Source organism: Pantherophis guttatus, chromosome 1, assembly GCF_059756535.1.
Source record: "Pantherophis guttatus breed Tessera chromosome 1, ASM5975653v1, whole genome shotgun sequence".
In the NCBI taxonomy this organism is placed as follows: domain Eukaryota; kingdom Metazoa; phylum Chordata; class Lepidosauria; order Squamata; family Colubridae; genus Pantherophis; species Pantherophis guttatus.
Window position 1 is genome coordinate 299,099,380 of NC_142063.1, and position 20,362 is coordinate 299,119,741.

The 20,362-nt window shown below is 35.5% G+C and overlaps 1 protein-coding gene across 1 annotated transcript in view; it reads right to left on the bottom strand.

Moving 5' to 3' along the window:
• Positions 1-20,362, bottom strand: part of PROX1 (prospero homeobox 1) — a 71,997-nt gene that overhangs the window by 34,869 nt on the left and 16,766 nt on the right. Inside the window, exons 3-5 of the mRNA XM_087883188.1 lie at positions 14,951-15,058; positions 13,099-13,236; positions 7,773-7,967 (exon numbers count right to left, since the gene is read on the bottom strand). Of these exons, the coding sequence (XP_087739314.1) occupies positions 7,773-7,967; positions 13,099-13,236; positions 14,951-15,058 (441 nt within the window). The remainder of the gene's footprint in view (positions 1-7,772; positions 7,968-13,098; positions 13,237-14,950; positions 15,059-20,362) is intronic.

Sequence of the window (20,362 nt, forward strand, 5' to 3'; positions counted from 1 at the left end):
GAGCCATTATTTCTTCCCTGCCACCTTCCACCACAAATCTATTTTGAAAGGATGCTAAAAATAAGAGCGAAATAGTGCTTACACAGCAGTAAATCCCCTTGTATTGGCTTACTCCTGAGAAAATGCAGATGGGATGGGAGACGTACCACAATGTTTTACCTCAGAAGCACCCGAGTGAGAAAACATGAGAAAAAGTTCTAACGATCAAAGTTGCTGAAGAGCACACAAAATGGCTCTGCTGGAGCACCTATGAAATGCAAGGCAGTTCTGAGAAGGATTGTCAGAACTTTGCGAGGCCATTTAATCCACAGATTGCGGCAAGACAATGATAGGTTTCCCGCCGAATGCAACACCTGCCACCTGCAGTTATGAAAAGGCACCCTTGCTCTCGGCTTCTATTGACAACCCTTTTGGTGTGAAGAAAAAGAGCTGAAGGAAGGAGAACTGAAGGTCAGACAATAGCCCTGGTCTCTGAACTTTCCTCAGCTTGGAGGAACCATTAATTATGAAAGCCTTAGGAGGAGGTCTATGCAAGAGGAAACTTGCAGCAGCCCAGATGTCTAGACCTGGCTTGCCCTGTTTGTTCAACGGCATTGCCGGTTGGGCAGCCAAAACAACCCAAAGAACCTGTGGGCGAGCAGGACTCGGGGCACAAGAGCAAGGAGACAAAGAATAAGGAGCTTTAATGCCTGCCAGGCCACGTATCCTTCTATGATCAGTGCAAAACTCTCCAAATGCAGAGCACGCCTTTTCTGCCTTCTCCACCCCCACCCCCCCTACTTCCAAAAAAGCCACAGGGTAGGTTACAGCTGGAAACAGCCTCAGAGTGGCATTTTAAAAAGGATGGTCTTTTTCTTTGCTTCCCCCTCCCCTTCCCCTCTCTCCACCAAATCACTTCACAGAGGCAGAAAAACAGACAAACACAAAGGAGTTTGAGACTTTTTCTCCTACATTAAATAGAGTAACTGATAAGGTCAGACATATGATACCTAAAGACATGAATCTGTGAACTCTTGAAGTCAAAGGACTTCTCTGTGCAAAGGAACAATCTTTCAAAGGAAACAGATCACAGAACTCCACTGAATCCCCTTTAAACTTTATGAAGCAGGAGGAGAAAAAGCTCTAAGTAGGGAAGCCTGACAGAAGAGCCTTGAACTCTTTTCTGAAGGAAAGATGAGACCTTCGCTAGGCTGCCACAAACATCTTTTTTTTTTCTTCCTAAAGGCTCTTCTGAACTTTGATATGTGCCAAGACACCACCATTGAAAGCTGTATAATTATGTGCTATAACCACTGTAGAAAATGCTTTGTTCACCTCAACAAAGAACAATAAGCCAAGTAAAGTGACATTACACTGTATCTTTTTCTTTAAGAATGTTGAGAGAGGTCACGGAGCATTATAAGTAATAGAGCTGTTGAGTAAGGAGGTTTAAAACTTGATCTTGCTGTGCTTAAATGTAACTCAATGACCAAAGGGGGGGAGAGGGAATTGTAAGGAGTTATCTGGACTCTCTTTCGATGTAGTAATGAACACCTTTATTCCAAGGGGAGAAAACATCCGAACAAGACAGCATTTTGACTCAAAACTTTATCAGATTTGGTCATCAACAAATAAGTCTGAATATATGTAGATATACATATGTATCTGTTGTGTGTGTTTTCCCATCATATGCTGAGCCTGGTTCAGTTTAGGAGGATTCTATTTAAACAGTAATTTATACTTTATACCACCACTTCATATCCTTGCACACTTTTTATATTTTATCCTAGTAAGAGTTTGGGGATAGCAATATAATTAGCAGACAGAAGAATGATTCATACTAAAAAAAAAATCCCTAAAATTCCATGATATAGTTACAATCTGTATCAATATGCATGGGTTTTAATGGAAAAGAAGGGGAACCAACAGCTGAAAAAAATTCAGTCTGTAATTTTTCTATACCTCAATGTTATCCATTATTAATTTATTAAGGAAAATATATTCACGGACTTCAATATATGAGATTTATGACTTTCTGGTGCAGGTAACAGGACTCTTATGAAGAATAATAATAACAATAATATGTAGGAAATAAATGACTGCTGTTAAATTACCCTAAAAGCACTGTGGCTATTGAACAACATGCATTTCAGCATATATGATACATATAAGTATTCATGATAAGTTGAGGTTCATGTTTAGTATAGCCTTAAACCTGACATCATGACATGTTTAAATCTAAAAGAGGCAGGAGTCTCTCTCACTTTCAAATTTGGCTTGCATTGACATAATAAATCAGTTACCTTGGTTCACCCTTTTTCAAGTCATATAGTTTCTAGCTATTTGTATTTTAAAATCTTCCATACTTCTTGTAATTCTAATATTTCCTATTTCTACTTTTTAAAAGATAAAAAGTAACAGCTATTGCAGACTATTTTCAGAGTACTTAAAGCTCTCCAAAACACATTCAGATCCTAACCTTTTATTGGAGAACATAAATGCATATGAAAATGAACATTTTTAGTCTAAAGATGTTCAAAATATGTTTAAATATATGTGTTTTCATTGCATTTCAAATCTTCTTAAGACATGTACAATGGTTGAAAAAGTAGGGGAGTTCTAATGGAATTTTAGTGTTTAATTTGTTATAGCTACATATGCAACCTGAGTTTGCCTCTTTTCAATTTATTGTTTCACAATTTTTTTCATTTTATCTTCATGTTTAAAGATATTCCAAACCCCTCCTTAATAATAGCAAAAACTAAATAAAGAATTCAAATCCTGCAACACAATGTTGTATAGTATATATACAATATATATTACTTATGTTACTATATTGCTGTAATAAACTCTGCATATTTTAAAAGTGTTAAAGTAATAGCATTATTGTTTTTGTGCTTAACAAGTGGGTGGGAAAAGAAATGGGCAGGGGCACACAAAAGTTACATTTGATTTAATTTAAATAAAATATATTAGTACTATTAACTATCTTGTTTTTGGCAGGAGGACTGGAGGCTGTATGCAAAGCTTCCAGAAGCTGCCAGTACCTCTGGAGCCATAGACTGAGTAAGCACTTCTATGTATGAAGTTAGATTCTGTCTGTAGCATCTCCAATTGTTAAACAGATTAGAAGGCAGGAGTGGGGAAAACCTCTCAACTGATTATGAAAAGCACAAACAAGTCACTGGATCAACAAGAACTGACTTTGTAAAGGAAACTTCATTACCTTCACAATTGTGAAAATTATGACACCTTGGTATACATTTTTAATAATGTATAAACTCTAGCTGCCTAGAGTCACACTTGTGATTGAGTAATAAATCTCTGTTGTTGTGTAGTTCAAAGATGCTGTATGTTTCGATATTTGTATTCTATCTATGATATAACATATATGAATTGGCCTAGAGATCACAGAAGCTTTATTATTTTTGATAAGCAATTCCCTATGGTGGACAAAAATGTACCATAGTTCTTCTCAAACACAGAAACTCAGTTACCAAATTTGAGTCAGAAAGGAGGAAAATGTTTCCTTAAATTTCATGGAGTTTCCGTTATTTTGTAGTTTTGCAAATGCCTCACTTAACTATAATGAGCAGTCACAAAGGTGACTTATTAAAGCTACTATGTCCTTATCTTCTTGCAACTATAAGACTGAGTCTCTTCTGATAAAGTCAAAAGGGAAAAGAAAGAAATGAAGCATTTGACTTGTTAATACAGTAACTTACTTAAGTTATTGATATTTGCAGTAAGAAAGCTTTTGTATGTCATAGTATCATGCAATCAACACAAATCTGCATCACTCCTCTCATGTGAATTATGTAATCCATGTCATTCATGACACATATTGTGGCTCCTTACAGATGCCCAAGACCTGACTTTATGAAAGATTTTTGTGATTCTGAGATACACACCTACTTACTTATATCCTTATTTCTTTAATATTGCATTAAGATATATATTATGAATGTTAATTTGGCAATAGAAGAAGAAGTAAAAAGCATTTATGCTATTTAAAATGGAATGCATATCAGGCCTCAATTGTGTTAAAAGATTAGCAATAAAAGAATAAGGGGGAGAAACTTTGATGATGCTAAATATAGAAAATGCTCCCTTTGCTCAGAGTATTCAGATCCAATTTCTGCCGATGTGGCAAGAATGCATACTTCCAGATTCAGTGATATGCATTAACAGTCTCTTTAGGACAATTGCAGGTATCCTTTTTTAAAAAGCAAATTGCCATGTAAAAGAACTGCATATTTGAAAATAGTAATGGCAAATCTGTGTCATGTATTTAAGCATTTACGTTCCAGTAAAAATACTTGCATTATGGGTTACTGGAACTATATCTTCATGGGACAAAGTTCAAATCTCTCATTCATGAAATTCTCTGGATGACTTGAAGTCATCCTTGTTTCTAATCTACTTCACAGGATCATAAGAATAAAATAAGGGAGGAGGAAGAAAAATGCATGCTACCTTATGATAGTTTAAGGCAGGTAGCATATATAAAAAGAGAATAAATAGTATTTAATATAGTGAATTCTACATTACAGTCTAGGATTTGCTTTATTAAAAAAAAGAAATTAAAATTTCTTTGCCTGAAACTGAAGCAAAGGATATATTATATGAGTAGGTCAAAGACAAAAAAAAATGGCATTTCAGTATTTAGTTAAATATAATCTTGTATCATTTTCACACGAAAGAGTTATTTTTAGAATAAATCCTGCCAAGTAATGAATACAGCTTTTATTTTCCACAATTGTTTCATCTCTGAAGGTTGCACATAATGGGTAGTGGGTCATCCCCCACAAAGTCATCTGTATGCACATGGGCATAAATTATGCACACATGCATTTTGTATACATAGAAAGTGTCCTCTTCTATCTAGTTACTTTGATATAAGTGAGGTTACAGGAAGGAAATCTAACATCAATATTCTCCTCCCAGTTCTTCTCTCTATATTTTCTGACTCATGAATATTGTAGCTCCATTCTCATCAGAACTATTATATTTTAACTGCAGAATTCTGAACAACCAATAAATAACAACAAGGAAGTAGGTGGTCATCCAGATTTTTTTTCAGCCTAGATATGCTAGCATTGGTCACAAATTCCTTCAGAAAAATGTCATCTTTATTAAAGCTTTTGATTATTGCAGTGTCCAGCAACAACATCTGCCTTATACAAAACCTATAGTATGACACACACTGGATTTGCACTGAAAAACTCTATGATTGCTTCTCCTTGCAGAAAACCCAGTTGCAAGTCGGATATCAGATCAGGATTAAAAAGATAAGTAAGGTAGGTGGAAAACAGGAGACTTGTAAACACATGAAGAACATTATTTTTTCAACTATATTCTATGGAATAGTGTTCTATGAACAGGTGGAAGCTGAGTATACCTGCTAGCTATACTTTTATAATGCAAATGTGATTAAACTCCGTAGCCAAGTAAAACTCTGTTTCAACAGATGAAAACTAGTTAGTATTCATTTAGTTATTAAAAAAGAAGTCATAGCTGTTTCTTTTTAAAAAGTGTTTGGTATTCTGTGGACACAGCTATAGCCGGCTATACTCTATCTCCTGAGGAAATGTATTTGATCTTAAAATGGTATCATTGTTATACTCTGAGCTGTCCTTTTCCTATTTGATGGGATGGGATGGGATAGGAGGGGATAGGAGGGGAGGGAAGGGAAGGGGAAGGGAAGGGAAGGGAAGGAAAAAAAGGGAGTGGTCTTACTTTTGATTTTGGCCTTTTCTCATAATAGTTTGTAGTCATATAAGATCATAATAATTGGTCAACAACTTCTACTTTGGGACCTATCTACTGCAAAGCAAGCAATATAAAAATTAGAATCAGGGAATCTTGGGTAAAAAACTCTCTGAAAAAACTATGAGACAAAGTGGTCAGTCATATCTTCAGTGGAAAGTTCCATGGTCTAGATCACTGAGACAAAAAATGTGACTGGAACAACAGTGCTGCCTCCATTAGCGTTTTCAGAGCTCCCTTAAGCGGGTAGGAATAAATTATTTGAATGGTTCTGAGTTTTGTGGATTAAAGGCTATTTATACTTTAACTGCCCCCCCCCATAATAGGTCCTGAAGGACCTACTTACTTTGCGTGACCTTTATATTGATGTAACTTCAGCATTTTTGGTTTAGGCTGTGCCATGAGGAAGCAACATTAGCTATTTATGCTAGGTATTGGTATAAAAAAATATCCTGTTGAAAAGTTAAGAACATAGAGCAGTAGATGGTCCTGCAAGTTGTGAAACAAAAGTCATTCATCCAAAGTTTACATTATTATTAAAAATTACAAGTATGCTCTCTTGAAAAACAAAGAACACATTTTGATTTCACTTTTCAGGTTTGATCCTCAAGAGAAGCACAGTTGATAATTGTAAGATCATAAAGTAGGAGAAATTTATGTATAAATATCATTCAAATTCAATTGTATGTGATTGACTACATTGCACTGTGCTACCTTAAATGCTACATGCACTGAGACCATTTTAAATTAGTAAAATTGCAAATGAAATTTGCACTATAACTTCCTCTATCCTTTTCTTTTTAATTAATAGCTTTATCCTTTTTTCTTTATGAAAATAATCATTGATCAAGTGTCATCAAGTTGTTGTTGATCCAGGCACCTATATTGAAATGCAGCAATATAGAAAGACCCTGGAATCAGGTGATCACTTTAGTGACAATGGCATGGACATCAATTAATCCTATATTTTTATCAAGGAAACCACATGGGTAGAAAATATGAAATGTATCGGCTGCTCTTAAAACAAAGTTTTGATTTGGGCTTGCAAAGTTATCCATTTCAATCTTAGCAATTTAAATCTCGGTAGCAAAAATAATTACATATAAGCATAACAACATACATAGAAAATTTCAGATATGTTGATGATGGCCACCAATTTGAAAGAGAAAAGTTTCAGAGAAAGTTTAATGCCTAACACATACCCTATTTGCATTAGGAACAGAACAGAATCAATATCACCTTCTGACTACCCTATTGCGAAGCTTAAATTCCAATATAGCATTGTACATGTTTACAATATTGTACAATAAATACAATATTTAACATGTTTGATTAGTTCATGTTAATATACTGCCAGAAGACCTCAGGGCCATACCCTTACAACTCCCAGAACACTCCTCTTGCCTTATCTCTGCATGAATCTATCTGGATGTAGCAAAATGGCACTGTCAGCACTGAGGAATTTGCTACTATAGGTCAGCACATTAACAACAAAACCTGCTGAGCTGTTCCCTCAGTGGCTAACTCATGCTAGCTGATGATTAGCTTATAAGGAACTTTTACATTGAAAGTCATCAAGCAGCAGAATGTATTCCAGAAATTTCAATAGAATTCTCCAACGATTTTGATGGAACTGAAGGACAACCAACCTTTTCTGCCTTGTGTTTCTTTATTTATTTTGCAAATGAGTTGCATTTTCCCCACTCAAAATATTCATTTCCAAGAAAAGCTCATGAAGACTGGCCTTTTAGATAATAATATAACCACGCTTATCTGGCATTCAAATAGAAAATGTTGGAAAGGAAGAAGGAAGTGAAATCACAAAAACTGTGCCTTTTACAAAAGAGAACTTTCCCATATTCTGGCTAATTAGATTTGTCTTTATGGACCCATTTCATCATTACCCAAGATGAGCTATATCCAATGAAGAGATAAATGAAAATACTATGAAATCCTGTAGTTGTTTCCCCACCCCAATTATCCGTAAACCCAGGGGAAGAGGGAATAGAAAGATCAGTGCGTACCTCAAAGTCATTTGCTTTATTGTAGTGCATGTTGAGGGCTCTGTACAGCTCACAGTCTCTGGTTATAGACAGCTCTTCAGTGCTTGTTACACCATCATTGATGGCTTGACGTGCATACTTCTCCATCTGAATGTAGTAGAACTCACGAAAATTGCTAAACCACTTGATGAGCTGAGAAGTAATACATCTGTTGAACTGTTAAAGTGTAAAGAGTACAAAGGATTAGATCATTGACATTTCCTCCTTTTCCTCCCCACAGCATTCTTACATCCCTTCCTCTTCCCTACCCTCACAAAGCTCATCTTCAAAAGCTTTTAAACCTGAGGGATAAGGAGATACAAGAGGTTGAGTCAGATGATATAAAAATATTGCACCAAACTTTTAAATAGCAAAATACTCTTTGAGTATCATTCCTGAAGTTGCTATCCAATGCACTACTGTTCTACTAGACACAGCATCAGGCATGGAAAATATTTCAAGATTTCTAGGCACCACTATCAAGATTCTGGCACTTAACCTAGCAGGTGCCTTGGATTTTCAAGCTTTGTACAATAGCCAAAGCATCACTATCAATAGTAAATTAATACAAGATCCTACTGAGGACATTTATGGAACGATGTATAGGGTAAAGGAAAAAATATGAGCTGCCTATTATGTCATTTTTTATGGTTCCCCAATTAATAAGAGTTGAACATTGTATAATATTATAGATTTTGATTTTGAAAGTTAAATGATGCAAATGTAAGGCAGATCAGAGAACATACTTTTCTGATTAGAATAATGTGGGAACATATCAAATTTTGTCCTTCTGCATATAAAATTTAAATTTTGTTAGCTCAGTAATGCATCACCTTAACTCATAGGGAATAAAGCTAACATGAAAAATGTTGGTATCTTTCAGGATGAGTTTTCTTACTATTTCCTATGACCTTTGAACTGAAGATGTCATTTAGGCTATGCTGCAGCTGATACCCTCTTATTGACAGCCTCTTCTATGTGTAAAGGACAGATGCAACTCAACTTGCCAAGTTAAAGCCAATAAATCCATAGCTATATATCAGGCAAGCTGATATACTATCCCCTGCCTTTTGTCATCACAGGCATTCACTTCCCCTGGCCCCCAGAAAGAGATGTGCATTAATCAAAAATCAACAAAGAACACTTATCAAATGCTGGCCATGAGGACATCCAGGCCTCCAACAAGATGACAGCTAAAGTGTGCATTGGGGCTGTAATTACTACACAGAAAGTTGTTTCCATGCTAGCAAAGATAATAAACGAATGAAAATTTATGGCAGAGAATCTAAGCAACAAGGAAACAGAAGCAGGGAGACTGGTGTTTCTCCCAAAAGGCCAACTTGCATCATAATTGCCATGCAGTTGCAAGGGTCCTTACAGATAATTGACCAGAAAATGATTAAGTCATCATCAAATCGCTTCTGCTTGCAAGAGTTCAAACATGTACTTAACCTATCCAAGAATTATATTTTCACTGTGTGTCTGCTCTGTCTCTATTCAGCCCTTGCGGGGAACCTGATTAAAAAGACAACTGAAGGACCCCTGTTATCTGATCTTCTGGTTACCGATTTCAATAGAACTTAAACCCATTACGATTTGCTGAACTTGGAGTTCTTTCCATTTTATCTCAGTAGTAAAATACACTGTCCAAATTTCCAGACACTGAGATAAGGACTACAGGCCCCTGTGACAGCTTACTGTTCCTTTTTAATTCTTTTAGAATAAGAAACAAAACATTACAAAATGATAGCAGGGTGTGCACTGGGGAATGAAAATTGCTTTGACATGGAGATTAGACTCTTGCATTGTTACAAGACATTGTCTCATATGGACAAGAGTTCTGGAGAGAGGAAAAATAGAAAGAGGACTCCCCCCACCCCACCCTAGAATGGTCGTGAATGTGGATAGCAAAAACAACAAAAAAAGTAGGTGCACACATATCATTATTTAGCAACAGGATACAAAGGAAGATTTAATATTTATTGTTGAGACATGAAAATGGGGAGGGGGAAGAACTAACGACAATAGAAATATAACACATGGAGCAATTACATACATAACCACTAAAGAAACAAAGATAATAATATAAAAACATTTGAAGGATAAGTTAACACAAATGCATGTGGAAGATAGACAGACACATACATACATGGACAAACATGCACGCACATACACCTCTGCCCTTGCCTCAACATTTTAGTAAAGATACATTAGGCTTCTTTAAATTGCCAAACTTTAAAGAGTTAATTATTTCATGACACCCCCCCTTTCTGCAGCGGAGTACAAGAAAGGGATCAATTGTTCTATAAAAGAAAAGCTCTGTAGTGCGTTAATGTGTTACTGCAAAAACTAATCGCTACAATAAAGAGTCTGTGCTTCCACAGTGTAAGAGTCTCTGTGACTTTGATTAATGCTTCCCACGGGATACCTCAGCCTCAATATGGGCTGAAGAAACTTCCTAAATATTCAATGAGCATGGTCAAAAGATGTATAAAACAAATCAATCTGACACCTTAAGCTGGCTAGGCAGCAGTTGACTCAAGGGGTGGAAGGAATGAGATACATCATTTAACACGCTGAGTTGAAAAGCCTGGAAGCTCCCGTTCTTCAAAGCTAAAATGACACTGAATCTGTTGTATTTAGCAGTCTAAGAATTATTAGTTTACACATTAAAATCGGCACCAAGTGGAGCGAAAGAACTGGATACAGCTGGTATTTCTTTTTATAATACCAATTAAGAAGAACATGTTCACCTCAAGTTAAAAATGGTGGTTGCATCTTATTCGGCTCTATTTAGTTTAGCTCTTTATCTAAAATAAGGGGGGAAAGTCACAGTGCATATGTGCATTATGACTCAAAGAACATTTCTCAGAATTCTAAGCACAATTGATCCCCTGAAACAATTTGAATTTATTTTCAAATAAATGCGTTGGGTCTATTTTTATGGAAAATCTCCATTATTTCATAAAGTTTGTTAAATTATCTTTGATTTAAACTAAGTTGCTTTAAATATAGGACCTGCATAGGCCAGCACATGGCTTTGAACAGGACTTTGTACATTTATTGTGCAACATATTAGGATAAATTGCAGTGTGTGGGCTGTGATCCAAAGAGCCCTTGTATATTTTCCAAGCATTTGGTTCCAACTCAAGCTCATGTTGTATGAGAAATGACCTGAAAGATTCTCTGATTTTTTGGAATGAATTTTTAATGGGTTTTGAAAGCAATGTTTGATGGCAAGTTCCTACATATGGAAAGCCAGTCTATGACTTCCTGGAACTCTACCCATGAATTGCAAAAAACCAACCAACGCATCCATCCAACACCCCAACTTCTAGTTTTTATAGTCACAATTGATGATAAAACATTTTCGAGTTCTGCTGCAATATATTGTTAGCAATTTTTAAATTCCTTCCTATTAACTTTTAAAGTGATCCCAATAATTGCACCACATTGAAGGCAAATATTTTTCTCTACCATAAAAACTTGATTTTCATAGCCCAAGATATGCTGATGCCTGAGGCAGAGAAGCAAATGACACTCTATCATCAACACAAGATGTATACAACAGAAAGCTAATTTTTTGCCGTAGGCATTTATTCTCCTTTCTGAATATAAAAATGTAATAATAAATAATAAATTAAATGCCTAACAATTTTATGTCGTTTCGAAATAACTAAGTAAATAAGATTATCTCCTCAAAATGGTTACCTAATTCTGACTAATAGTAAGACCAGACCTTATATGGTTAAAGGGACTTCTCTAGTTCAACCTAATTTTTATCCTTTTTTCCTTTACATGTGATACTTAAATTGATAGTTAAATTTATACTGAGCTTCTGCTCTCACAACAAACTACCCGTGTATCTGACAATTTATTTATATTTATATTGCTGTACTAGTAAGGAATTCAGTAGTTGTAAAACTCAGTTGAAAAATCTTACTACAGAACATTTTACTATAGAAGATTAACAAAATGTGATCTTATGTCTTTTACTTAGTTATTCTTGCATGAAGGGAATGCTCACAACCACATTATATACCCTAGATCAGTTAGGGATAGTTTGCTGAAATAATGATTAGTGCATCATATAAATTTCTCAATATGGTGTCTTCCAGATGTGTTAAGATTAAACATTTCCAGGATCACACTTGGAATTATTAGATTGTAGAGAAGTAACATATGCTACCGTAAATAATTATCTCCCAAACACTTTGTGTGGAAATTATGATTTATTTCCTTGCCATTAGACATAAGTAATAAATTATACTGTTTTGTACTGTCAATTTTCCATTACTTTTTAAATTAACATTGTTTCATATGGTTTGGCTAATGAGCTGATATTAAAGTTATTGGGGCATGGTATCCATTTTGGGTTCAACAGGAATTGTCTGTAGTGAATGCACAATACTGCATTAAGACCATGTATAGACCATGGCATATGAATGGCATCATAGCATTTTACTTTCAAACAAAACAACATGAAAAGAAACTCATCATGGGCCCCCAAACTATTTTTTAGATCACATGACTTTTTTGCTCTCTTACACATAGAAAAGCCTATTCAAAAGCAATGCCAATCTTTCAGCATTGCACAGATTCTGCTCATTCTAAGCTCTGTCTATTGAGTCTATGGAACTTTCATTTGAATCTCGGTTAATAGAGCTTTGAAATGAACATGATTCAGTATTTCATTATAAAGATAGAACCTGTGGCTCTTCAGATTTTGTTGGATACCAGCTCCCATATGTCCTAGCTAGCTTGGGCAGTTATGGCTGAATTTATTGATTTATACATGGAAGTAAATAATCTAGAATAATTCCTAAGAAGATCTAGCAAAACCAACAAAAATCACTTCTTGTATTTTTCACCCCATTTGTAGTATTCATGATTATTGTACTACATATTCCATTAGGCTACTAAATTTCTCACTTCTTCTTTAATTTGAGAATGCAAAGATTGCTGTCATATTTGAGATAATTTCCTACCTCGACAGCTTGTTATTTTTTTAAAAAAACATCTATCTTTCTATCTAAACACAGAAACATTCACACAGACGAGAGATTGAGACAGAGAAAAAAAAAAGGAAATGATGGGCACAATTACACAAGATTCTACTCTGTAGATTGCCTATATGAACCAGGAGCTAAACCCAAGGTCAGTCTGAACAAATCTGCAGAGCAAATCAAAAGAGAAGCTGATTTCACTCAAGAACTGTTACATAAAATAAACATCCCAAATGTATCAACGTGGAAACCCACCCTCCAACCCCACTCCCCAAGAAAAGAGGAATGGATCTAATATTTACATCTACTGGTGTGTGATGTTGCTGACCCCGAATGGCTGTTGCCTTCCACCACGGAAGCGGTTGCCTTTCTGTGGTGGGTGAATGATCCCTATATTGGCTGTTTGTAAAGCACTTTGGGCTTCTTCTGGATGAATGATGCTATATAAATATAAGGTGGCATAACATCAAAATGTTTCATATAAACTTGGCAACATTGTAAGAAGACTGAGTTCGGTTGTCACATGCTGAAAAAAACAACAGGCACCAAATACTAGTGAAATGCTTCTGTGCAACTGCTTGAATTAGCATCCACTACAAAACAGAACATTTAAGAGAGTCCTCATGAGGTTCTCTCAAGCCATACTGAGATCAAGCTATAGCGATGGCTTGAAATCTCCACAGAGATCCTTTGCTTTGTTACATTGCAGATAATACTTCCACAGAAGCATTGTTTTTCTTCAGTTCGTTGCACAAAGTTCAGAGACAATCATCAGGTTTGGGTTAAGTATATAGGACAAAACATTTTTAAGAGGCCTGAATGGCCAATGTGGAGTGGTCACTGACCATCCTAGACACATTCATCCTATACACCTTCACTGGTTCACTTTCTAATCAAACAGCTTTTCAAAGTATTATCACAGCCGGCTAAATCAGTTTCTCCAGAATTTCTCATTGGACAGAATAGGTTAACTCTATGTACCATGCAAACAAACAAACAAAAAACCATATATTAATCTAGCACAAAGAATGATATTAACAAGACTAGGACAGCAATGGTTAAATTAAACACAATTTTAGTTACATTAAATACAGTTTTGAAGTTTAGTTTATTAAACCAATTAATAAAATATGAGGGCTAATAAAAAGAAGGAAAACCCCTACTTAAAATACCTGTTTTATTTTAGAAGGGCACATAAGGAGAAAACCGTAAACCTGTTCTATTATAGAAGCAGGCCATTCTTACAAATCCAGATTTGCTAGCGTCTGGAGGTGGGAATAGAGTTAAACATGCAGAGCATTTTGCAGAGAAAGGGACAGGACAAGAAGAATTTGAATACGGCAAATTTAAACTAATATGATGTTTATTTTTAAAGGTTTTCAAAATTATTCCATGTATGTCATTATAATAATTGGAACCCAAACTAGTTTTTTTTTTTTTTTTTAAAAAGATGATTAACACAAAAAAAATCAAGTTGATGTGAAGAAACAATTACTTTAGGAAAAAAAATATCAGGAGGTCCTAATATTCTTAGAATGAGGGGAGGATGCAGCTGTATGTCGACAGCTTTCATATTCTCATTTGAATAATGTGGCCTGAATCTGTCAGTTTATTCATCCTCCTTATGTTCAGTGTACTCTGCATCAACAACAAATTAAGTTGTAAATAAGAGACAATCATCACTTTTGTTTTTAAGCAGCTACTGCATGGAGAATTTCAATGTTGCATTCCTTTTTGATGGAAGAAAAAGGGATCTCCAGAGTGGGCACTAATATAAGCAGCATATTAGAAACATGCCTGCAATGGAAAAATTAAAGGAGAATTTTAAATCTGTTCTCCAAAATGCCCTTAGATAGTAAGCTAATGCCACTAGTAGAAATTTTCAGCATTTTATTTCTTTTTTCTAATATCCATGTCATATTTGAGGGCAGAGAGAAACATTAGAAAGTACAATTCATAAATACATACATAAATTGAAGGAAGGAAGGAAGGAAGGAAGGAAGGAAGGAAGGAAGGAAGGAAGGAAGGAAGGGAGTTTATAAAACTTTGTCAGCATATTTTATTAGCAGAATTAAATGAAAATTAATAGGCATTCAAGAAATTCAAGCATGCAATCAATAGGAAGAAAATAAACATTAAATTGGCATTTCCTACCTTTACATCTGAGAAGTAGGTTTTCAGCATATTGGAACTTGGGTACCGAGTATAAAAGAACATAAGCTTGGCCTTTTTTAAGTGGTTTGGTGACAAACCTTCCTGCATGTAGGACAAAATGAGTTAAGGAAAAATATTTGGTTTGAATGACAGCTCTCAATATTAAGGGCTAACAAAGTTCTCTTGGAATAATTGTATTTCTACTAAATTAGTATTCAGTTAGCATAATATGCAATTACTTAAGAAGGGGAAAATTATGAATCTGAGCCTACGGTATAACTTAGAGATCTCAAGTGGCACAATTCCTTAAGCATAGTTCCTATTCAACACAGTAAAATATGGATAAGATTTCTCCTTGTTGGGAAGAAGAATTGGTGGAAGAAATATCTCAATTGTAAAATTTGCAAACATGTATGTTCATTTGTTGCTAGGAAAACAAATATACAAATATGTGCATGTAAAAATTCCTCTTTCCTTACACACTTTCCTTTTCCTTACGCATCACATTGTTCCCAGGAATGTTATGCAGAAAATACCAACAGAAACTTTCTTCTAGCAATACACCAAAGTATATGGGGTCATCTGTTTTCTGAACATTGTTACCTTTCAGGTCTACAAACTGAACAATCAAAAGAGTTCCTAGCAGAATATGGAACTAACTATAACAATCCAGGCATTTTGGTGCTCCTCCCTCCCCACCCCCCTTACTGCTTCTTGGCACTCTTTTGTGTACTCTGTGCTAGGGCAGTTTTGGTCACATCTGTGAAGCAGGCTGGCCCTGCCATTTCCTCTGTAAATTAATGGCTTTATAATGTATCAGAAATGAAGAAGCACATGACAAAAGTCAACGTGGCCCCACAAGGTCAATTAAGATAGCTTCAGTAGCTTCTTGGAAGACTGTCTCCCTTAAAGACAGTCAGTATGCACATATAAATATGTCATTTATTAAATAGCACACTGCAAGGCAGGGAAAGGTCAAACAAATTCAAAGTGATCCAGAAATTGAAGCACTTTCACTAACAACACGGTGAAAAAAAATATTAAAAGCCAATATTTGTCAAGTTCCCTGATACAATTTACAGTGTACCACAATTAACTTTGTACTGTTTGTAGGTTGTTGATTTAGATCAATTTTTTTAAAAAAAAACAAAGCAGTAGTTTGTAGAATTTTTGAAACATGAAGTGGATGCAAATTGTATTCGTTTGTTCTGTTGGCAAATGGATTAATCTCTTTTTTTAAAAATCCCAACCTTTTAAGGTTGCTGGTTTGCATAAGCACATTGCAGACCATGCTCAAAACTTGCAAAAAAGATAACTTATGATGGACACACATTTTGTGCCAGAAGAAGAGTTTAAAGGACCTCCATTTGCTTGACAGAGAAAACTAAAGGAGCATTAATGCCTTTCTGCCATCTCTCAAAATGTACATATAAAATAAAAGTGGCAAGCTGTCACCACCTACAATAGCAATACGGGTTATGGGCAAATAAAAAGTTTTCGAATAGAATCCATTTTATTATGCAACTGCACTGAGGGGAAGGGAAATGTATTCACACACGTGCATACACGTGGGTATGTTCTCACCCTTAAATAACAGTTAATTGTCAGGCAATTAACCTCAGAAACCATTTGTTGGGAATTTTTCTGAAGCAGATCCATTTTAACAAATGACAGGCGCACAAGAAAACGAATGTTTTCTCACATGGCTCTCATTCATTTCAATAATCTTTGCCAGTAGAGGTTCCTAGCGAAGTAACGGCTGTTGTTATTGTGTCATTATTTTTGTTTGTATCTTGTTTCTTCTGAAAGGAACTCAGACTGATCTGTAGGTTACTTTCCATATATCCTCAAACCAGCCTATAAGGGTAGATTAAACAGAAGGATGATAGTTTGATCCAAAATCAATTGTATATTTTATTGGCCACATGGGTATCGGAACCCAGACATTTCAATATTCTAGATATTCTTAGATAAACATATCTAAGTTCTTTTAATGCTGTGGGATTATTAAGATTCCGCAAAATATATGTCATGAGCAAATTCCAATTTTATTTTATTTTTATTTGGTTTTTCAAAACCTTGCCCAGCACTTTTAATGCAATCTTATTTTGCTCGGGGATTTTTTTTTGTTTTGTTTTGTTTTTCAAAATACTTTGTTTCAGAGATGACATTATCGTTAAAAAGCCTCACTAATAGCAACTATTAAAAATAGATAGCAAAACACTTAAAGGCCAATAGTGAGATGACCCTTTGCTAAAACTGAGTTGACCAATTGGTTAATTTTCCTTTTAAGTGCTTGTGCTGAAAAGCAACCGTTCTTCCAAGAAAGCACTGCCTGTTTCTAGGATACTTACACACGCACAATGAGTCATGATGGAATAGATTCAGTAAACATACAGCTGTACCGAACACGAGCTAAGCTCCATTCAAGGCCAGGAAAGAAAATGAGCACAAATAAATATTAAGGAGGTAAGGGGAGGGGAGGGAGGAGAGAGAAAAGAGGTAGGAAAGCAGGAAGGACAAAAAAGCCAGGAGAAGGCAAACACGCTCTGCCCCAACAGCTGATGTTGCTTGCCTCACTACTCTGCCATAGCTTTGTGAAGACAGATGACATTCAATTGTATGTCTAATGCAAAAGACAGTAACTGCTGAAACCTGAACCAGCTGCCAGGTGTAAAAAAAGGGGGGGAGGGGTAAAGAAAAGAAAAGATGATAAATCCATAAATTAATGAAAGACATCTGCTCAGGAACATAAAAGATCAGAGGAGCCGTGTACTGCAGCTGAACTAAAACAGTGTTCAAACAACCCGAGGATCTGATTGTTATATATTTACAAAGCATAATGTATTTCTGCTTAGAACAGCAGCAGCAGCAGAAAGGGAGATGTGAAGAACAGGGAAAAAGAAAAAAAAATTAAAGGAAGAAGGAGATACATATATGTATCTTTGTAGCTCTTTTTTTTTCTTTACAAGATAGATTGTTCCTCCTGATTTGAGATGTTTGGAGATAAAGCATGAGGGTAGGATGCGGCAATATTTTTTTTTTCTCCGACTGGAAGCTTCCTCGTCAGAATTGCTACAAGAAGAGATCTTTATTTTTATCCCTTCCCTTTAAAATCCTCTCAAAGGTTACCTGTCAAATATATATACATACACACACACACACATACACAATATACACATGCATATACATATACACAAAGAGAGAGAAAAAGAAAAAGAAAAATGAATATAGGAGCAGACCAGTGCTTCCAATGTGTATTATCTGCTTGATTCAATGCATGTCCAAATTTTTAGACATTGAGTTTGTATTTAGGATTAGGATTAATAATATACCAGAAAAAAGCTTCTGTTGATTTAATCAAAATACATTGGGTGATGTACAGGTGGTCCTGGACTTATAACAGTTCATTTAGTGACCATTCAAAGTTACAATGGCACTGAAAAAAGTGACTTATGGTCATTTCTGACACTTCTGACCCTTGCAGCATCCCCATGGTCACGTGACATACATTTGGATGCTTGACAACTGACTCACACTTATGACAGTTGCAGTGTCTCGGAGTCATGTGGTCTCCTTTTGCTACCTTCTGACAAGCAAAATCAATGGGGAAACCAGATTAATTTAACAAGCGTGTTACTAATTTAAAAACTGCAGTGATACACTTAACAAATGTGGTGAGAAAAGTCATAAAACGGGGCAAAACTCATCTAACATAATTTCTCACTTAACAACATGTTGGGCTCGGTTGTGGTCGCGAGTTGAGGATTAACTGTATAGTAGCCATGCATATATTGCAAGTGATTTTATTTTACTCTGAAATAGCCCCGATCAAAGCATTTCCATTTGTTAAATGTTGCTGCTTCTTAGTATGGCTTCTAAATACTCTGTTCTGAAACAGTCTCATCTTGCTGAGGAATTATCTGCCTGACTTTCAAAGTTTTTCAATGTTAGAAAACTACTTTCTACAAAGGTAAAGATTACAGTCTTTACTTGGGAAGAAAAATAGATGTATTACAATAACAAAACTACACCCACAATCTACTGTTGTGGCTTAATATTCTGTATGCAAATGCCCCGAGGCTGAACAAGGCTACTTTTCTTGAGATGCAAAGAGGGTGCCTGACAAGGAAGATCATGTTGTAAAACAACTAGCTGTCTGTTTCTTTGGCAATTTGAATAAAAACTTCAGTATTTGATTAAACATATTTAGTTTGCAAAGATACACAATGCATTCATGAAGCAGGCGGGAACTGTGAGGCAGGTGCAGGTGCATCTTTCTACGTTGTTTAATGTGGCATATGAATGCTAACTCTCTCCCTTTACTTAAAAAAAAAAGTAAGATAATAGTTAATTTTTTTTTACAGTAAAAGCAAGATATACCAGGAAGGGCTCTTGCTCCCAAAACCTGAACTTGGCTTTTACATACTTGGTTTCCATTCTTATCCTGGGTACCTTCTCCACGGAGATGTGCTGTTTTCTGTTCCAAAGGGAAGAACTGCTATTCTTAAGAAAAAACTCTTGATATATAAACACATGAATATACATATGCATGAACACACATGCACCATGTAAAGCAGAGTGGAACAAAAACCTGATCAAAAACAAAGCCTCACATCTCTCTTATGTTTTTCTTTCCTATGGAATAAGCCTCTAAATAAGCCAGACAAATGGGCAGTTGTCATAAAACAAAATAGTTTTATATTTTAAAAATAATTGCAGCCTCATTGGAAATACAGCGCTTTTAAAGATACATTTGCAGCCCTTACTACAAGAGGGATCTGCAAGATTACTGGATGAATAAGATTGTGAGCTGCGTCATATTTTTTAAAATTTTAATATAACACCTGTACCAAAAGTTCTAGGACATTCCTACAACTTTTGATGGATATATGGAAGATTTAAATTTCTGATAAGGATCCAGATGAGAAATACATGGGAATCCTATGCATTTTCTCTTGTCAAATTTCATAGATAAGTACAGAAAGTTTTTAAAAATGTAATCAAGCCAGCCGAATTCAAGATCAAACCAGTCTTTCACTAAGTACTTGGATCTGCTCAGTATTTTATAACAGCATGTTTTGGAAATTTCAGATGAATAATAGAGACAGGTGATTATTAATGTCCTTATGTTGCATATTTATTTGCAGAAATATGGAATATTAATTTTAATACCAAATTCTCAAAGTGCCTTTAATTATAGCCTTATGAGACAATTGGTATCCCTCTCTGTGTAATACATTTGGGGATATGAATTCATGGGTGGTAAAGAATAAGATTATGTCTCTAACACTGCATCCTCCATACAATATAGAGCTCTGAATGTGGTATAGATCAAATTTCACCAAAGTGGATATCCTACTAGTTTGGAAACTTCATCTTCCAGTATTCCCCAGCCACCACGCCTGCTAC